At 42.6% G+C, this 21,093-nt stretch overlaps 1 protein-coding gene across 1 annotated transcript in view; it reads left to right on the top strand.

Annotated features, from left to right (window-relative positions):
- Positions 1–3,642: 3,642 nt before the first annotated feature.
- PTPN12 (protein tyrosine phosphatase non-receptor type 12) overlaps positions 3,643–21,093 on the top strand; it is a 99,512-nt gene continuing 82,061 nt past the window's right edge. The window contains exon 1 of the mRNA XM_081102538.1: positions 3,643–3,842. Coding sequence (XP_080958664.1) covers positions 3,744–3,842 — 99 coding nt within the window. The 5' untranslated portion in view covers positions 3,643–3,743. The remainder of the gene's footprint in view (positions 3,843–21,093) is intronic.

Genomic DNA, 21,093 nt, shown 5'->3' with positions numbered 1-21,093 from the left:
AGGAGCCTAAAAGGAGGAAAGCTACAAATACACTAATTCTGAAACGCACCTTAAGACAGCACGAGGTAGCTTTCCTAGAAGGTGAAACTGAGGTTTGGGGAAGTTAAGAGACTTTCCTTGAGTAAGAAATGAAGTGGGTTTCTGAACCGCTCTCACTTTTCACTGCCCTATTCTGTTTCAAGAAAATCAAAATTTATTTGTGGAATAAAAATGTCAACCGAACCTGTCCTGAAAGTTATGAGGAAGTCAAGCTGTTCCTGGGATTCTCCCCATCTCTGCCATGGCTACCCGGGTTATATCATGACATCTCTACGTATCTCTGCATGCCTGCTTAACACTCCTTTCCTGACTAACCAGATTCTTTATACTTTCTACTCTCCCACAAGGCTTCAGCCTGCCAAATCCCTAACTCTACTCCATGGCATTCGGCTTTTGCCCTTTGCAGCTTAACGACTGATTCTCTCTAGGTGTCCTAGTTCAGATTCTCGTGAGAACTGATTGGACCAGACCATGCTTCTACTCTAGGCAATAGATTGCTGGCCAGTCTACATAGATGGGTTAACTTGAGTCAAGTGCCCAAACCCTAGGCTGTGGCGAAGGCTGAGCAGGACACCCAAGTTCCTTGAGAACTGTAGTGTAAGTAGGTGGGAATTCTGAAACTTAGCCTGTGCCATTTAAAAAATCTCCCAAATAAGATCTGTTATTTTTTCTTTTATTTGCATATTTCTATGCAAGATACTGGCATTCTTTTTCTCACCCTGATTGAAAGATTAAAAAATTTTTAAATAAATTGATTTAATTTTGTTGTAAAAGTTGTCTCTTTTCTACCAAAGATTCTCAAGGCCCTCCTAGAGGTGACTACAGCTAAGATTTTGAAGTATCTTTCAGAAAAATTCTATGTATGTTCAAGCATTTTATCCATACTCCAATGTACATTAGTGGAAGAATACATGTGTGTCTAGCTTTCCTCATTTAATAAACAGATCTTGTAGGCCATTTCACAGCAACATTATAATTTTTTTCATTTTTAAAAGGTGTAATAGAACTTAATTATATGTATGTGATTTTTTTTTTTAAACCAGTGTCCTTTGATAGATAGGTATGTTGTTTCCACTCTTTCCATTACATATAAGGCTGCAATAAGCATTTATGTTTGTACACAGCTGTAAATGGTACCTACAAATTTTTCAGTCAAAGCATGCATGACACTTATGGACAAACTGCCTCCAAAAATGTTGTGCCAATTTCTCTTACCATCTGTTATGAATGTCCTCATTTGCCCATACCATGCACGGTTAAAGTTCTGTTAAACTTTCTGCCAACCTAGTAATTTCATCTACCTTCCTTCTGGCCCACTAAGTTAGTTAGTCTCCTTGTTCTATGATTTCTTTCAGTCTCTCTCACCTCTATCTGCATCTTTCTAAAGGCTAATTTGGGGGGGGATAGGGGCTGGTTAATCCTCACCAGAGGATATTTTTCTATTGAATTTCAGAGAGTGGAAAGGAAAGGGAAGAGACAGAGAGATAGAGAAATATTGATGTGAGAGACACATCGATTGGTTGCCTCCCACACGCAACCGCGGTACGTGCCCTTGACCAGAATCGAACCCGGGACACTTCAGTCCACAGGCCAATGCTCTATTCACTGAGCCAAAGACTCTACCTGTGGATCACAACCCCTTTGGGGGTCAAACGACCCTTTCACAGGGGTCGCCTAAGACCACTGGAAAACACATATATAATTGCATATTGTTTTTGTGATTAATCACTATGCTTTAATTATGTTCAATTTGTAACAATGAAATTGGGGGTCACAACATGAGGAACTGTGTTAAAGGGTCGCGGCATTAGGAAGGTTGAGAACCACTGTGCTAGAGCTATCTGTGTCTTTCTTTTCTTTTTGTAGCTTTGTTGAAACAAGGCCACCAAAAATTATGGTTGCTTCCCTCCCAAAAAAATTGGGGGAGAGATTATCTGCGTCTTTCTAATTGCAGCGTTATGAATTTAGTTTCTGCTTTTATTGCTTCATGTACTGGCTTCCAATATCTCTCATATTCTCTTCCCTTAATAATTCACAATCTACCCAAAAGTGACAGATTAATATTTTTCAAATGTTGCTTCTATCCTCAGAAAACCTTGGTGGCTCCCACTGCCAAAAGTAACAAGTTCAAATCCTTAGCAAGGCATTCAATGCTCACCAGCCTTCAGTCCCAGGCTACTTCTAAGCATTCACCTGGGAAATGGGGCCTACCACAGATATTCCCTATTTTAACCAAATTCACTGACCAATTTGATCTGTAAAAAATGTTTGTGAGTCTATGTCCACGAATCAAGTCCTTCACTATTGTCACAGTATCACAAGTTTATTGTCCTTAGTGAAAGGCAGAATGGTGTTGTAGTGAGAGCAAAAAAGGACTTGCATTCTCATTTTTTGGCTCTACTAAGAATAGGCTGGGAGACCTTGGGCAAACCACTTACTTTGTAAAATGGGTTATTAGACCAGGATACGCTCTGATCACTAAGACTTACAAAGATGTGTAAAGACTTACAAAGTCCATTCTACGGAGAAAAGTCTGTTCAGCTCAAAGTGTTGCGAATCTAAAGGCAAGGAGACTGCCTTTCAGTTCAGCATACACTGGGCCCCCACCCTAAGCGTGATATGTACAGTATTAGGACGCATTTCGAATCTCAGGCCCTCCCTCGCCAGTGTGTCTAGATGGATTTGCAAAAAGCACAAGTCCTTTCACGCAAGAGGCAGTTCACTTCTCTTGGCTGTAGCCATTCCCAGGAGCAGCAAGGTCTAATTGCCGTCAGCAGTCACCAAGACCTACGGACTGTGAACCTGCAGCCGAAACGACTACAATTCCCAGCATGCCTCTCCCCACCTCCGCCCTCTCCCGCCCCGCCCCGCGGCTCCCGCCCGCCCGCCGGATCTTGTAGTCCCGGCCCAAGGCAGGCGGCGGTACGGCAGCGCCGTAGGAATACGCTTTTCCCACCTAGTCGGCGGTGAGATCCAAGTCCCAACTAAACTCTTACTCCGGCTCACTAGGGTTTGTCCAGCTCAGAGTCGCACTCCCTCCGCCCAGCTCTCCTCAGAGCTAGAGCTTCCCGGTCGGAACCCGCCCCGGAAGTGGAATCAAGTCGTCCAGACGACAGGCGAGGCGCCTCCCAGCCAATCCCAAACCGGCTGGAGCCGGAGGGGCGGGGCCAGGAGGCGGGGCGGGCGGGGGCGATCGGCGTGGCGTAGCGCCTGGGGGCGGAGCCGAACGCGGGCTGCGCGTCTGGGTGGCGGCTGGGGGCGCGCCCGTGGGGAGAGGCGGCGGCGGCGGCGGCTGCTCGTGGGGAGGGGGGAGTCGAAAGGAGGAACCGGGAGGGGGGGCAGGGCGAGCGGAGAGCCGTGTTCCTGAGGCGGTGGCGGCGTCTCGGACGGAGGAGGAGGCGGGGGAGGGCGGGGAAGGAGGATGGAGCAAGCTGGGGGTTGGGGTTGGGGTTGGCGCTAGCTGCCGCGGCTCGCCGCGTCCTGGGGGAGAGCGGCGGCGGCTTCTGGAAGTTGTAGGGTTGGGTGCCGGGCCGGTGCCGCCGCCGTGTGCGGCGGGGAGGAGGGGGCAGCGGCGGGGGTCGGCGGGGGTCGGGAGGTAGGGGGCGAGCCGGGGGAGCGAGCTGGGGAAGACGGAGCGGGCTCTGCGCCGGGCGGGCGGGCGGCGGCGGGGCGGCCAGCGACCGCAGCCGGGGCGACGCGGGAGGATGGAGCAAGTGGAGATCCTGAGGAAATTCATCCAGAGGGTCCAGGCCATGAAGAGTCCGGACCACAACGGGGAGGACAACTTCGCTCGGGACTTCATGGTGAGTCCTTCCCCTAGTTGTCGCCTCCTCTCGCCGGCACCGGAGCCTCCCGCCGCCTTCCCGGGCCGGCAGCGCTTTGTGTGCGCCGGTGAGGAGAGGGGCGGAGAGGCGCGCACCCACCCCGAGGACCGGGTGGGCTCGGGGGCCGGCGGGAGGGGAGACCGCCTCCGCCCCTCGGCCTCCTTTCCCCTCCTCCCGCGCTCTGGGCGCAAAGGGAGAGGCCACCGGGCCGGGTCCGCACTCCGCGCCGCCGCCGCCGACCACCTATTGTTTCCCGGGCCGGGAACCGGAGGCGAGTGCGGTCTCTCGTCACCTCCCCGTCCACCCTGTTCCTCCTGGGCGGGTCGGGGCAGGGCGTCTGCTCCGGGGGGAGCGCGGGTCGCGGCTGCCGGAGGGGCGGGGGGCGTTGCGGTTGGCATTCCTGTGTGGGGTCCCTGTCCCCCGCTGGTCTCGGAGGCGGACGAGGTGGAAGTCGTGCGCACTGGCTTCGCAATTGTTATCTCCGCCGCCCGCGAGAGGGTTGCCTATCAGGTAGCTCGTGGCTTGCCTAATTCCCGCGTACGTCGGTCCGGCCTCTGGCCTCCTGAGCGCCAGGTTGGAGGCAGAGTTGGGGTCAGCGTGACTTCAGGGGGAGGGGGGAGTGTGTGTGGCGGAGGGAGGGCTGTCCAGAAGGAAACCTTTCGGCTCCCCAGGGGATCCGGCCGAAGGCGGAGGGGATGTGACTATCGCTTCCTATCCGGGGTGGGGGTGGGGAGCTTGGGAACAATAGTCCTGGCGGGGCGGAGGCGACGCTGCGGGCCGGAGCCCTGAGCGGGGAGATAACCTTCGCCGCCTCCCGCCTCCCCCTTTCCGCCTTCTGCTCGTGCTGGCGGGCTGGGAAGGAGGTTAAAAGGCTAGTGGATGAAATTGGCCTGGAAACATCCCTTTGAGGGGGGTCGGATCCGAAGGCGTGGGACCAGAAGCCGACTTCCTACCTTGGCGCCCCCCCCCCGCCCCCCTCTTATTTTTCTGCCGGACAAACGTTCCTTTAGGGTTGTTTCCCGGCTTAGGAGGCGGCGGCGGCGGCGGCTGCTCCTGCGGATGTTGCGCAAGACTGGGGCGTTGGAAGCCCTGGAGGTCCGGGGAATGGAAGAGGAAGTGGGACTTTGGGAAGTGGTTCCTGCTTGGCCTCGGCGGGATTTGGGAATGGGAGATCAGCTCGGGGAAATGCTGTTCCTGGGCAGAGTCCTTCCCAAGAATCACCATCGAACTCCCTATTTCTGGAGTGTGAAAAGTGTGCACAGCGAAGGCATAGAACATTAGTGAGCAGCAGACATTGTTTAGTTTTTGCTTCAAAGTGGTTTTGTTTACAAGGTGCAGGTGAAATGACTTTTAGTCCTGAGGTGCTTTTTCCTATTTTAAAAATATGAAAGTAAAGCTCTGGCGTTAAAATGCATAACTTACAGATTCACAGTCTTGCTGAGCTTTGTGATTCCCGCCTTTCTAGATCAGTAATAGGGGACAGGAGTAAGGTTTTGTTAGTATCTTTTGACGGTGGAAAAATACAGATTTAAATAACCTATGCTTATTTTAAGCATTTTCTCTTAATATTTAGCTTATGTATTTTTTAAAACTTACTTTTTGATCAGAGAAGGGTAAAGAAAAGAGGACTTGTCCCTTAATACAGAGAATTTTGATGGTGTTGCTATCTTTGAATGATGTCAATACTTGGATGGAGTCCCTGTTTTACTATAGCAAAAATAGAAGAATATATTTACTTAGAATATTTAAAACTAGTCTTTTGCAGGCTTATTTTGGTTATGGAAGGATAAGAGGTGAGGTCTTGGGCCACTTTGCATGCTGGTCATCTTGTTACCCCAAGGCATATCCTGTCAGGAAGGAGCATTGTTTGGTGATGCGGACCATCAGGACAGGTGCCCAGTCTCTGAACTGTACTGGGGAAGTAGCTCTAGGGTTCATGCTTTAGGGATGAGTCAGGGATTCCTATTGAAAATTTCATTTCTCAAGGACTGAATGAATTTCCTTTTTCTTCCATAATACCTAGGAATAACTAAATGATTTTACATTTGAGATTTGATGACTAAGGCCATTCATTATTTTGTAGTGCTTGTTTTTAATTCCCTGACTTGATAAGCAATACTCTAATTAAGGCTGCTAGTTGGTGCTCCTTTTCCCCTTGCCTGGAAGATTGGAGGGAAACTACCTTCTGCCATAGAGAGAGAATAGTCTATAACAGAATGGAAGATCAGCTTATTGTTTGTTCTGTTATTCTTAAATTGTGATGTGGGATAAAAAATACATTTAAAAATTTTAGCATTTTAGAACTGAGTCTTAGATATAATCTAGCTAGGATAACCCTATTCAATTATAATGTTCATCATTTCAAATCTGGAAATTACAGAATAATAATTAAAATAATGCCTTACCCTTAGAAAAGCATCTAAACTGCTCTTTTTGCCCTAGCCAGTTTGCTCAGTGGATAGAGCGTCCGCCTGTGGATTGAAGGGTCCCAGGTTCGATTCCAGCCAAGGACACATGCCCAGGTTGCGGGCTCTATCCCCAGTGTGGGGTGGGCAGGAGGCAGCCAATCAGTGATTCTCTCTCATCATTGATGTTTCTATTCATCCCTTCCTCTCTAAAATCAATTAAAAAAATAAAAATAAAAAATAAACTGTGCTCTTTCCGTTATTCTATCCAGCCTTCCTATAGTCCAGCAATTTTCAACCTTTTTCATCTTGTGGCACATAAACTATTTACTAAAATTCTGCAGCACATCAAAAAATGTATTTTTTGCTGATGACAAAAACGGTATAATTTTTATTTCATTCACACCAGATGGCTATTGTTCTGTTGGCTGTTGTCATTTTTAAATTTGACAACTGAAGGGAAAAGAGATCAGTGTCCCTGACTAAATAGTCAGGTATTCCTTGTTTTAAAAATTCTTGTAGCACTCTGGTTGAAAATCGCAGCTATAGTCCCATCACTGAAAGGCTATCTTTTTTAATGATTTAAAAAATATCTATATAACATTTTAATTTATGCAAATAGGCTTGTTTATATCTTACTTTAGACGTGAGTCTATAAGTATATGTAGATCAGCATAGTTCCTTTTAAAAATATTTACTAAAGTATAGTTGACAACATTAAGTCTGTTAATGTTTTCTTTTTTCAAAATACATTTTATTGATTTCAGAATGTAAGGGAGAGGGAGAGAGTGAAACATCAATGATGAGAGTGAATCATTGATCAGCTGCTTCCTGCATGTCCCTACGGGAGATTGAGCTTGCAACCTGGACTTATGCCCTGATGGGGAATCAAACCTGTGACCTCTTGGTTCCTGGGCCGATGAGTCTGGGCTTGTTTGATAATGTTTTCTTGCTTCTCTGTGGCCATACTACATATATCATTTTATATTCTTGGTTGTTGTTTTTTTTTTAACTTAATATTTTGATAAGTGCTTTTCTTTTGAAAAAATTGTTTTAAGCTGCTTCATAATATTTCACCTGGCGACTAATGGTAACTTAACCATTTCCTTGTGGTTGAATGTTTAGGCTATTTATTTTCTGCTCTTATATATCATACTTCTGTAATGAACATTTATGCATAAAACTTTGGATTATTGCATAAGATATCTTCTAGTACTGGAAGTAAACATTTAATACATGTTTATAAGTAATTTTTGAAGAAGTGTCATTTATACAACTGTCAGTAATGTAGAAGTGTTCATATAATTATCTTGATCTTTGATAATTTGATGGTTGAAAAATGGTATCTTGTTTTAATTTGAATTTCCTGATGACTAGTGAGGGTAGAGATTTTTCCATCTGTCATTAACTAGTCTGTGAGCTGTTAGACCTGTCTTTTACTCCTGTCTCTGCCATTGGTTAGCTACCTAGCTTTGGGCAGGCCACTTAGCAGAAAATGAAATGACTGAGTTCTCTCATCTTTAAAAGAAGAATAATGTACCTCCTTTACAGAGCTGAAGTATGGGACTCATATTTCATCTAACAAATTATTGTGCTAAGGTCTATATATCATATAGCTAATCTATATGTTCAGTTACAGATAACTAGAGATAGAAGGAAAGAAGTATTTGGGCTTTTGTTTTCAGTCATTTTCTTTGGCTTTTTAAAGCTTTTTCATGTCTAATCTCAAATAGATTTGGTCTGATCAGGGTAAAGTTTAATGTGCCTTAGACGTATATGTAAAAAAATCATAAAAGATGACACTTAAGATACAAGTAAATATGGCCATTTCAGTTTAACAACCAGTTCTCTCTTCACTTACAAAGATGAAAACAAAAATTTAATGAGTATACTCAGTGTAGTATTTAAAATACAGGATTCAACAGAGTTGTGGATTATAGTACTTAATTTTGTGAAACTTTGGGAGTAGAGGATTTATAGATATAAACCATCCTATTTTAAAATGCCATTTAAAGTAACTGATATTTTAAAGTAATTTGAATTTAACTTATCAATTAAAGGTAACCACAGAACTATCATAATTTATGAATTTCAAGGGATGTAGGCTATAACAAACATGTTTTTGCAAATAGTAATTCTGACAACTGCTCAAAACAACCAGTTTGCTTGCTTTGTTATGATTAAGTAATTAGTGTATTGTTTTTATTTTACTACAGAATGTTAGTGATTTTATAAATTATTTTAAGTAGAAAGGAAATTAGCATTTTTCTTTTTAAAAAATATGTTTTTATTGACTTTAGAGAGGAAGGGAGAGGGAGAGAGAGAAACATCAATAATGAGAGAATCATTGATTGGTTTCCTCCTGCATGCACCCCACTGAGAACTGAGCCCACAACCCTGGCATGTGTCTTGACCAGGAATCAAACCGTGATCCCTGGTTCATGCTCAACCACTGAGCCACATTAGCCAGGCAGAAATTAACATTTTCCTTCCTACTGTATGCTAAACACTATGCCAGATATATATTTTATTTATATATATTTATTGATTTCAGAGAGGAAGGGAGAGGGAGAGAGAGAAACATCAATGATGCCTGAGAATCATTGATTGGTTGCCTCCTGCATGCCCCCCCCACTGGGGATGGAGCCCGCATCTGGGCATCTGACCTTGACCGGAATTGAACCCAGGACCCTTGAGTCTGCAGGCCAATGCTCTATCCACTGAGCCAAACCGGGTAGGGCTGCCAGATATTTTGCGGTCTTTTTTTTTTTTTTTTTAATTCTTTATTGTTGAAAGTATTACATATGTCTCCTTTTTCCCCCTTTGACCTCTCTCGGGCCCCTCCCACCCCTCAGCACATGCCCTCAGCCCCCTATTGTCTGTCCATTGGTTATGCTTATATGTATGTATACAAGTCCTTTCGTTGATCTTTTACTCCTTACCCCCCAAACCTCCCCTGCCTTCCTTCTGAGGTTTGCCAGTTTGTTTGATGTTTCTGTGTCTCTAGAATCTAGATCTATTTTTATTCATCAATTTATGTTGTTCATTATATTCTACGAATGACTGAGATCACGTGATACTTATCCTTCTCTGACTGGCTTTTTTGCTTAGCATTATGCTCTTTTTTTTTTTTTTTTTGCAATGAATTTTTATTTAATTAACTGGCATGGAAAACTAATAAGCATTTGGTCTGCTTTTCTGGTAAAATATATAATTGATGCCAACCAGTCTTTTCCTAGGAGGCTGGACCAATTAGTAGTTGTAATTAAAGAAAATATAATGAGTTAGGAAAACTTGGGTTTTCTAATCATTTGCATTTAATTTGCATGATTAAACTCATGTCATAAAACAGGAATTATGAAACAGTGATGGAAGAGAAATATGGGTAAATGCTATACTTTACAACCCTGTGAATATAAATGAAATCGCAAGCTAACATTCTCCCAGGTGAGTGAAGGACCTGGGGCCCTGGTCCTCCAGGGTCTTGGGAGCCAAGTTTTCATGCAGGAAGAGGTGAGGTTGATTTAACCCCCTGCGTGTGAGAGGCCAAGAACTAATTTAGGGTATCTGGAGATTTAGCAGTGTGTGTGTGTGTGTGTGTGTGTGTGTGTGTGTGTGTTGACAGTGGACAGGGGCTAGTCTCTAGTTAATTGCAATTTATTTTTATCTTTAATTTCTTTATTGGTTAAAATATTACAAATGTGTCCTCATCCCCCCATTAACCCTGAACACCCCCCCCCCCCCATGCTCTCATGCCCCCGTTGTCCGTGTCCATTGGTTTGGCTTATATGCATGCATACAAGTCCTTTGGTTGATCTCATCCCCTTACCCCCACCCTCCCCTACTTTCCCTCTGGGGATTGATAGTCTGATCGCTGTTTCTCTGTCTTTGGATCTGTCCCTGTTCATCAGTCTGTGTTGTTCTCTATATTCCACAAATGAGTGAGATCATGTGGTATTTCTCTTTCTCTGACTGGCTTATTTCACTTAGCATTATGCTCTTCAGGTCCATCTGTGCTGTTACGAATGGTAAGAGTTCTTTCTTTTTCACAGCAGCATAGTATTCCATTGTGTAGATGTACCACAGTTTTCTAATCCACTCATCTGCTGATGGGCACTTAGGCTGTTTCCAAATCTTAGCTATTGTAAATTGTGCTGCTATGAACATAGGAGTGTATATATTCTTTCTGATTGGTGTTTCTGATTTCTTGGGATACATTCCTAGAAGTGGGATTACTGGGTCAAATGGGAGTTCCATTTTTAATTATTTGAGGAGTAAACTCCATACTGTTTTCCACAGTGGTTGCACCAGTCTGCATTCCCACCAGAGTGTATGAGGGCTCCTATTTTACAGTCTTATTGAACATATCAACAATTTATAGGATAGATATAACCTGTATTTTACAGATGAGGAAACAGTCTGAGAAGTATCTTGCCTGACTTTAAAATCTCTGTTCTTTTTATCCAGTTTCTCCAGGATGCATTTGAGGTTCCTAAGGACCTGGTTCCTAAGGACCTAGGCTAGTGGTGGGGGGCGAAACACCATGCAAAAGGGTGAAGGTTTTAAATTTGAACATGTTTAGGGAGGGATAGATAATCTGCTATAAGTAGTGCAGCAGTTCTCATACCTTTTGGTCTCAAGAGTCCTTTACAATCTTAAAAATTATTGAGGACCCTAAAGAGTTCTTGTCTCTTTACTACATTAGAAATTACAACAGGCATTTAAAAAAATAATTTGCTTTAAAATAGTGATATTAAACACATTCCATATTAACTTGTATACTATATTTTCATTATTCAAAACAAATTAGTTTGAAGAGTTGTTTTTATATTTTTGCAAATTTATTTAATATCTGGTTTAATAGAAGAGAGTTGGATTCTCATACTGCTACATTCATAATGTTGAAATGTCACATTTCACCCAGTAAAATGTGTCAATTGCCCTCTGGAAAACTCCACTGTACACACCTAAGAAAATGAAAGTGATAAAAAATTATTATACTAAAGTCTGTGCATTCTCATATTTACAAGTGAGGAAACATAACAGTATTAGGAAAAGAGTTTTGATGTCATAGTCTGTCTCCAGTGATCTTGGGTTGGGCGTCCCTGAACCATACTTTGAGAACCAGGGAGGTAATACATGGTATAGAGGCTAAAGGTAATGCTGAGAAAATTAGGTAGGGGGTCAGATTGTTGCATCTATGATATATTCTATTTTACATATCAGTAATAGTAATTTTTAACAGTTCTACACTGAAATTCTTAGATTCACATGGAAAGTGGGCAGGTGTGTAAAAAAATAGACATGCTAGCTGCCAACAGTCCAGCAGTATTTCCCCACTTCCAACTGCCACGACCACCCTACCCCCTCTCCTTTTCCAGCCTGCTTTACTGTGATACAGCCTTCAATGATATCATTCAGATAGCTCTGGTCGGAAAGCTGAAACCCTACTATAGGTCTCTGGAGAGCCCCTGCCTTTTTAAAGAAAGGTGTAAGCAGTCATCTGACAGATTAGTGTTGTAGAAAGTTGATTCTAATGACAGTATGGAGGATGAATTAGCAGGTGAAGAGCATTTTGGAAGTTAAACTATAAGAAGTGAGGTGAGGGTCTGAAGTAAACTAAACTAAAACTAGTGGATCCCTGACCAGTGTGGCTCAGAGCATTGTCCTGTGCACCGAAGGATCACAGGTTCGACACTCCATCAGGGCACATACCCAGGTTGAGGGTTCAATCCCTGGTGGGTGGTGCATATAGAAGGCAACCAGTGTTTCTCATGTTGATGTTTCTCTCTTCCTCTTTTTCTCTCTCTAGAATCAGTGAAAAGTGTATCCTCAGGTGAGGATTTAAAAAAATAAAGTAATGGAATAGAGGATCTGATAAGGATTAAGAAAGAAATCTCAATGATGGACTAGATGTTGGTAGTAAAGGAGCAAAGAGTATTGTAGTATGACCACCAGGTTCGTAGCTTGGTGTACTGTCACCCAAATTAGAAAATATTATTTGGTAGGATAAAGAGTAAAAGGGGAGTAACAAGTAGAGGGGATCAAGCAGGACATGATAGAAGGAAATTAGACATGTTAAAACTGAGGTGCCATACTCTGGTTTCTCTTCAGATCGCATAAATATTTTGTCTTTTACTAAAGATTTCCATGGAGAGGAACAGTTCTGAGTTTATACTCAATTTTTTGAGGCTTGGCTTTGGCAGGGCTAAAAACAAACAGAAAAAACTGAGGTACCTATGACACACCTAATAGATGTGTAGAGCTCAAGAGAGCCAGGTTGGAGTTAAAGATTTGGGAGTCATCGTATAAGCATGTAAGAGATAGTTGAAAACATGGGAGTAGGTGAGCTTATCCAGACAAGTATATAGAATGACCAACTTTAGGTTGAAGAGCATCAGCATTTAAAGAGCATTCCCAAAAGGAAGTACCAGTGATGGTTCTGAGAAGGTATGGTCGGGAAGGAGGCGAACCCAAAGGATGTCAGAAGGCCTGGGAGAGTTTCACAAAAGGAGTAGTTACCAAAGTCAAATAATTCTAGGAGGACTGGTAAGGTGAGATTTAAAAAGAACCCATTCTATTTGCCAAGTAGGAGTGATTTGGTGGCTAGAAAAAGCAGTTTGGGGTTGGGGTCTGGGAAGAAGCCAGATTATAGTGGGTTGTGGAGAAAATAGGTGAAGTGGGTATAAATTCCTTCATTTACTTTAACATTCTGAAAGTAGATGGCAGAAGTTAGAGCAAGATACAGGTTGAAGGAGCACTTCCTATACTTTTAAAAAAAAATGATAGGATAGAGACAATTTTCATTATTATCTACATGTATATACTTTTTTTCCCCTAAATATTCTTTATTGACTTTTCTACAGAGAGGAAGGGAGAGGGACAGAGAGTCAGAAACGTCAATGAGAGAGATCAGCTGCCTCCTGCACACCCCCCACTGGGGACATGGCCGCAACCAAGGCACACGCCCCTGACCGAATCGAACCTGGGACTCTTCAGTCCACAGGCCATCGCCCCTGAACCAAACCGGCCAGGGCTGTATATGCTTTTTTATAAAATGATTACTGTTTACAATTTTTTAAAAAATATATTTTATTGATTTTTTATAGAGAGGAAGGGAGAGGGATAGAGAGTTAGAAACATCCATGAGAGAGAAACATCCATCAGCTGCCTCCTGCACACCCCCTACTGGGGATGTGCCTGCAACCAAGGTACATGCTCTTGACTGGAATCGAACCTAGAACTCTTCAGTCCACAGGCTGATGCTCTAGCCACTGAGCCAAACTGGTCAGGGCTGTTTACAATTTTTAAAGACAGATAATTTGTCTATTGATTAATTAAGACCTGAATTTTTTTTTAATTTTAATTTAAAATTTGGATTTGAAATGTTAGAAAAGCGGGAAAGACTGAAAGCCTGGCAAGATCTTAAAATGCTGCACAGATTTGATAAGTATAATAATTTTTATTATTAAACTCTTCGATGTAGGTGTTTTAAAAATTAGTAGCAACTCTGTTGAGATGTAATTCACCTAACATAAAATGCATTTATTAAAAGCTGTACAATTTCATAATTTTTAGTATATTCACACAATAGTGCAACCATCACCATAATCCATTTTTATCTACCCCCTCCCCCCCAAAGAAACCCTATACCCATTAGCAGTCATTCCTCCCTTCCTCTCTGTATCCTGTCCCCAACCCTGGACAACCACTAATGTATTTTCTACCTCTATAGATTGCTTCTTCTGGACGTATGTAAATGGAATCATACAGAATGTGGTGTTTTATGATTTGATTTCTTTACTTAATATACAATGTTTTCAAGGTTCCCTCATGTTGTTGCAGGGATCAAAAATACTTCATTCCCTTTTACAGTTGAACTAGAGTCCCAGTGCACGAAATTCGTGCATGGGTGGGGTCCTCTCTTCCCCCGGCCGCCTGCCGCCCTAGCGGGGTGGGGTTGGCTGGGAGGAGGGGCCGCCAATGATTGGCCGGCCCCGCCTCCTGGTTGGACTCCTGGTCAAGGGGACAATTTGCATATTAGGCTTTTATTATCTCAGATAGCCTGTTACTGGGGAGAGGAAGCCGGGCATTGCTATATGAAGTCATTACATGGCGCCCACAGCCACTGTTTGGGTTGGGCTGGGCTGTGGGCCGCATTTTGCGCCATGGAGTCTCGGCAGCATCGGCTGCAATTTGGTGGGCTCTCACTCCAGGGTCTGTTCCCACTTGGGGGAAGTCGGATGTTGCTTTGTGGGTGCTAGGTCTGCAGTACCATTTCTCTGCAAAGGCCAGTGCGCGTCATGGCAGCTCCTGCATTGAGCGTCTGCCCCCTGGTGGTCAGTGTGCGTCATACTGACCGATCAAACACTTAGCATATTAGCCTTTCATATATATATGTGTGTGTGTGTGTGTGTGTGTATAAAATTAAAGGCCTGCTGCACGAAATTCATGCACGGAGGGGGGGGGGGTCCCTCAGCCCAGCCTGCACCCACTCCAATTGGGGATCACTCAGGGGATATCCGACCAGCAGTCAGACACCCTTCTCACAATCTGGGACTCACCTGCCTGATCACCCCTAACCTCTCTGCCTGCTTGCCTGATTGTTCCTAACTGCCCTCCCTGTTGGTCTGATCTTGCTCCCAACTGCCCTCCCCTGCCGGCCTGATATCGCCCCTAACTTCTCTTCCCTGCTGGCCTGATCACCCCTAACTGCCTCTGCCTGCCTGATCTCCCCTAGCTGCCCTCTTCTGCCGGTCTGATCTTGCCCCCAACTGCCCTCCTCTGCTGGCAAATTTGGTTCTGATTGGTCAGTTTCTATGCCAGTCAGTGTCAAAAGCTCCACCTCCTAGGCAGCCATTGGCTCCTCAAGTTGACCCAGATTTGGTTCTGATTGGTCAGTTTCTGTGCCAGACAGTATCTCTAGGCCTATCAACAAGCCCTGATCAGAAAGGCGGGGTTGATCAGCAGCTCCGGTGGAGACCTGGAGAGAAATGGAGGTGCTGCTGTTGGCCAGGCCAGGAGAGAGAGACAAGTTCTGATCAACGGCTGCCATAGAGGCTATGGCTCAGACCCTACCTCACTCTCTCTGCAGGCCTCTCTCCGGGCCTGATCCGCAGCCCCCTAGGCAGTCTGTTCTGGGTCAGGGCACCTGCACAAGTCCCAGTCACTGTTGGGTCACCATGGCAACCCAGCACTGACTTCCTGTCTGGTTGAGCCTTTGGTCGTAACCGGTCATTAAGACCCTGGCTCTTTATTATATCTACACTCATAATAGACAAATATGTAAATTGCTGCCTATTGGTGATCCCCCACAGCCAATAAGGGGTGTGTATGCAAATTAACCCAACAAAGATGGCAGGCTGTGGACAGCATGCATGGGCGCAGGCACCAAGTGGCCAGGGGGCGGGGTGGAGCACCCTCCGCGTCACACAGGCACCGAGGGGCTTGGATCCCTGGGACTCCACTGGAGTATTTGGTCCTGTCAGGGGCCACTGAAGTTCCCAGTCCTTTATGATTCTATAGCCCCTGGACTGGAAGCCAAAGCCCAGAGCACGGGGAGCACCAGGAATGCTGGGAATCATAGTTCTGGTGGCAGACACGTTGCGGGATATCCTAGACACTAGATCAGTGGTTCTCAACCTTCCTAATGCCGCGACCTTTTAATACAATTCCTCATGTTGTAGTGACCCCCAATTTCATTGTTACAAATTGAACATAATAATTAAAGCACAGTGATTAATTACAAAAACAATATGTAATTATATATGTGTTTTCCGATGGTCTTAGGCGACCCCTGTGAAAGGGTCGTTTGATCCCCAAAGGGGTCTCGACCCACAGGTTGAGAACCACTACACTAGAGCAAAGTGAGCCTGGAGCAAGTTACTGTTGCAGGTGGGGCATGGAGGGGAAGCAAAGGTGAGAGACATAAGTAAAGTCAGAGTGTCAAGGAAAAATTAAAAGGAAGATTCCTGCAACTTCTAGGAAATCACCAATGGAGCAAAGGAAAAAAAAAAGACCTCTACTATCCTAACTGGTTTGGCTCAGTGGATAGAGTGTCGGCTTAGGGACTGAAGGGTCCCAGGTTTGATTCCCGTCAAGGGCATGTACCTTGATTTCGAGCACATCCCCAATAGGGGGTGTACAGGAAGCAGCTGATCGATGTTTCTCTCTCATTGATGTTCCTAACTCTCTCTCCCTCTCCCTTCCTCTCTGTAAAAAATCATAAAGTATATTTTTAAAAAAAGACCTCTACTATTCTGTGAGCACAAAACCAAACTGGGTTGGGGTCTCTGACAATTTGCTCATATTATTGCAAAGATAGACAGAAACTCCTAGACTGGAGAGGGCTCCCCTGAGGGCTCCCAGATTGGAGAGGGTGCAGGTTGGGCTGAGGGACCCACCCCCCATGCACGAATCTTCGTGCACCGGGCCCCTAGTAGATGATATTGTATGGACATTTCACATTTTGTTTATCCGCTTATCTATTGAAGGACATATGAGTTGTTCACACTCGTTGGCGTATTTTGTATTCTACAGTAATACATAAAATGTAATATAATTTGTATTTTATGAATAATACTATGGTGAGCATTTGTGTACAAGTGTTTGTTAGGATATATGTTTTCAGTTATCTTGGGTATATACTTAGGAGTAGACTTACTGGTTAATATGGTAACTCTAATGTTTAACATTTTGAGGAACTTCCAAACTGTTACTCAAAACTGCTGCACATTTTACATTCCCACCGGGAGAATACACATTTTATATTCCCACCAACTTCTCTACATCTTCACTAGCACTGTTACTGTCCGTCGTTTTTATTATAGCCATGTAGTGAGTGTGAAGTGGTATATTGTGGTGGTCTCATAGGTTTGTAAAATAACTGTAAGTTTACATATATGGTGCTATATGTCTCATGTGCCTTTCAAAGCCAGAGTGATAGGTAATATTTTGCAGTGTTTGCATTTGAGCTAATCTGAATGCTTTTCCAGTGCTACTGGGTTAGTTAAGATTTTCTTATCCATCCTTTAATGGATGTCCAGCCAAATGTACTTAATACTAGAAGCCCAGCACGTTAAATTGCGCAGCCCCACTCACCCGCACCAGTCTTTGGTCATTACGGTGTTAGGGCCACTGGGTTTTTATAATATAGATTTAATTAACTTCACAAGTGGAAGGGAACTTTTTAAAGTGACTTTCCAGACATTGGTCATTGAAACAGCCACTAAAAATTTACCTCAAGTGTTAGTTCTAAAGAATTGTTTACTGCATTTGTTTTTAGAATATTGCTGGTTTTTTCCTTCAGTATTTGACATTTAATTTAGAAAAGGTTTTTGAACAGTTGAAACTTGAAAGTAAGACATTAACATTTATATAGATTAATTTTTTTTTCATGTTAAACACTACCATGTTTCTGTAGCACTCAGTTAATTAGATTTATAAAAATAAAAATTTACAATTTTTTTTACTTTTCCAGACTGAAAGCCTCTGAGGCTAGAGCAGCCGTGGACAAACTATGGCCCGCGGGCTGGATCCGGCCTGTTTGAAATGAATAAAACTAAAAAAAAAAAAAGACCATACCCTTTTATGTAATGATGTTTACTTTGAATTTATATTAGTTCACACAAACACTCCATCCATGCTTTTGTTCCGGCCCTCCGGTCCAGTTTAAGAACCCATTGTGGCCCTTGAGTCAAAAAGTTTGCCCACCCCTGGGCTAGAGACTGGTACTTAATTATCTCTGTGTCCCCATTGCTTAATGTAGTGCTTAGTATTTAATAGGCATTAATGACCATTGCATGAGCAGAAATTGTAGCTACTTTAATGCTGTAAGACATTTATTCTGCAGATGGATTCTTCATATGGTCCGGGGGACTTGTCTCTTAGATCAGTGTGAGAACTGCTTTTCCGCCTTTTATGTGTACAGGTGTGCTTACTAATACACAACTGTGGTTGTATTTTCAATTACCTACTGAAAAAGAAAATACAAGATAAAGTACTAGACTGAATTAAATAAAACTTTTAAGTACATATTATTTTATTAATTGTAATATCTTCTCCATAAATATAGAAAATAGTTCAATACATATTTTTTTTTTCTTTTTGTCTACTGGCAAGTGTGCGTAAGGATTCAGGGAACCACTTCAAATGACTACTTGTGTATCCCCAACTGTGGGGACATTATCTTAAAATATTAAATTTAATAAAATGTCCACTTTTAATTTTTTTCAAGTATATTTTTATTGTTTTCAGAGAGGAAGGGAGAGGTAGGGAGAAGTATAGACATAAATGATGAGAGAGAATCATTGATCGGCTGCCTCCTGCACATCCCCTACTGAGGATCAAGTGCACACCCCAGGAATGTGCCCTTGACTGGAATAGAACCTGAGACCCTTCAGTCCACAGGCCAACACTCTATCCACTGAGCCAAACCAGATAGGGCTTAATTTTTGGTTTTAGATTGAATTAATATAATCCAGCTATATCACTGGAATCTCTTTAAAAAATAGTCATATTTTGTAACGTGGGAATTTGGGGAGTGGTTACAGAAATAGCTGTTATTTTTCTCTTGCCTCCAGTTTCTTACCTCATCCAGTCCTAAAATACTGCTTTCAAGTGTGTAGTAAAGGAAATACTCCTGGTTGAAAAATCAGGAGATTTGGATTTGAGTCCCAGTGTAATTGTTTAGTTCTGTGTTTCTTTAACGTATTCACATTGGACCATATTGGAAACATATGGTTTTGTTTTTATTATTAAAAAATATGTTCAAAAAAACCCTCAAAGCTCCCTTTGACCATTTAAATAATTGGAATTTTAAATGCTTATGCCAATTCAAAGCATCAGATCCAAGCTCTGCTTTTTTGAAACTGTAATTGTATGCCTGTTTCAATTTCTCTTTCTTCTATACCCCCAATTTTGTAAGTTTTGCCCTAGTTTAGCATACAGGACAGTAGGATAAAGTCTATACTTAGTAGCCTGGCATTCCAGATCCGCCTTAACATTACCTTTACAATGTTAAATTCATATACTCTGCAGAATGTATCTCTCTTACCTTTTGGAATAAGCCATTTCTTGTCCTTGAAGCATACTTGCTGAATGACTTAAATCTTGCTTATCTGTGGTTGTACTGTTGAACATACTTTTTCCCTTTGGGAAAATTTTTCTTCTGTTTTGTAGATCAGTACTTTGAATCAGAACACTAAAAATTTAGAATGACTTTACCACATACACTGAGAAGTCAGAAGCAAAAATGTAATTCTCACTTTCTGGGATAAATAAATATTTTAGCCCAGTTATTTTAAGCTCTTGTTCTCCATTGTAAAATTTGATTTTTAATACCATGGGGGGAAAAGCCTTTAATTAGAGTTGAGTAGAAGAATGACGTGCTAAGGCATGTTCAGTGATAACCAGTTGTTCTAAACCTCTAATCTCTTCCAACTAGAACTCCTCTCCTAGCATTTTATATTTCCTGTAGTATTTAAATATTTTAAATTTATGCAATCAATAGTCTTCTTCCCTCTGAAATAACAAAGTCTTGTTTCCATTTGTACAACATTATAGTGTCTGTGAACTGGCTTATGGCAGATACATAGTTACTCCCTAAAAGTTTTTTCATGGAAAATATAGAGTGTGGATCCTGTTAATTTCAGGCTTTGGGATGTATGCTAATATCTACATTTCCAGTAATGACTGTTTTTAAGTGTAACCTACACTTGAAAAGCTATTTAACATTTGAGTACCTACCCTGATAGACTCCAGAGGAATGCAAAAAAATGTGCCCTGTTATCTTGGATCCTACCATCCACCATTCATACAAAGGTGTTCATTCAATGCACACTATGGCCTAGGCCAGTGATGGCGAACCTTTTGAGCTCAGCGTGTCAGCATTTTGAAAAACCCTAACTTAACTCTGGTGCCATGTCACATATGGAAATTTTTTGATATTTGCAACCATAGTAAAACAAAGACTTATATTTTTGATATTTATTTTATGTATTTAAATGCCATTTAACAAAGAAAAATCAACCAAAAAAATGAGTTCGTGTCATAGGTTTGCCCTTACTGGCCTAGACACTGTGTTTAGAATTGGGAATGGAAAATATGACAGTCCGTTTACCTGCTGTCAACATACTTGTGAGAAGCAGCAGGAAATCTTCCTGGGGGTAGTAGATGCGCTTCAGGGGGTTTGTAAATGCTTTCAATTTATACATAATACTTTGTGTGTAAGCCCATTGGGGTGGGGTTGGGTGGGGGAAGCATGGAGTAGAAAAATGTTCATAGCTCTTAGGTTCTCAAGGGCTTGGGTTTCAAAAGCCTAGGCAAGTAAAAAGACAGCAAAATTTGGAGCCATATAGGAATTAATTTCTATCCTGGCCTTGCTGTGATATAAGCAGGTTATCTGGGGAAATTGGGGATGTAATACCTATCAAGATAATATGTATGTGAATCTCCTCACATAGAAGTATGTAGAAGGTATGCAATAATAATTCAAGACATCATATTACCCTAATGTACATGTATTCAAGACTGAAATCATAGAGGCAAAAAGAGACTAAATCTGCCTGAAAAATCAGTTTCTGCAAAGAGGCCCTATTGGATATTCTCGCCAGCACTTGTTTTTTGTTGATTTATTGATGATAGCCATTTTGGCAGGTGTGAAGTGATACCTCATTGTAGTTTAATGTGCATCCTCTGCTGATAAGTGACGTTGAACATTTTTTCATGTCTATTAGTTATCTGTATGTCCTCTTTGGAGAAGTGTTCATTTAGGTCCTTTGTATATATACATATACATTTACATATACATATACATATACGTATAT

This window comes from Myotis nattereri (assembly GCF_964212035.1).
Source record: "Myotis nattereri genome assembly, chromosome: 11".
Classification (NCBI taxonomy): domain Eukaryota; kingdom Metazoa; phylum Chordata; class Mammalia; order Chiroptera; family Vespertilionidae; genus Myotis; species Myotis nattereri.
The sequence above is the reverse complement of the archived record's forward strand: the minus strand, read 5'-3'. Positions and strand labels throughout refer to the sequence as shown.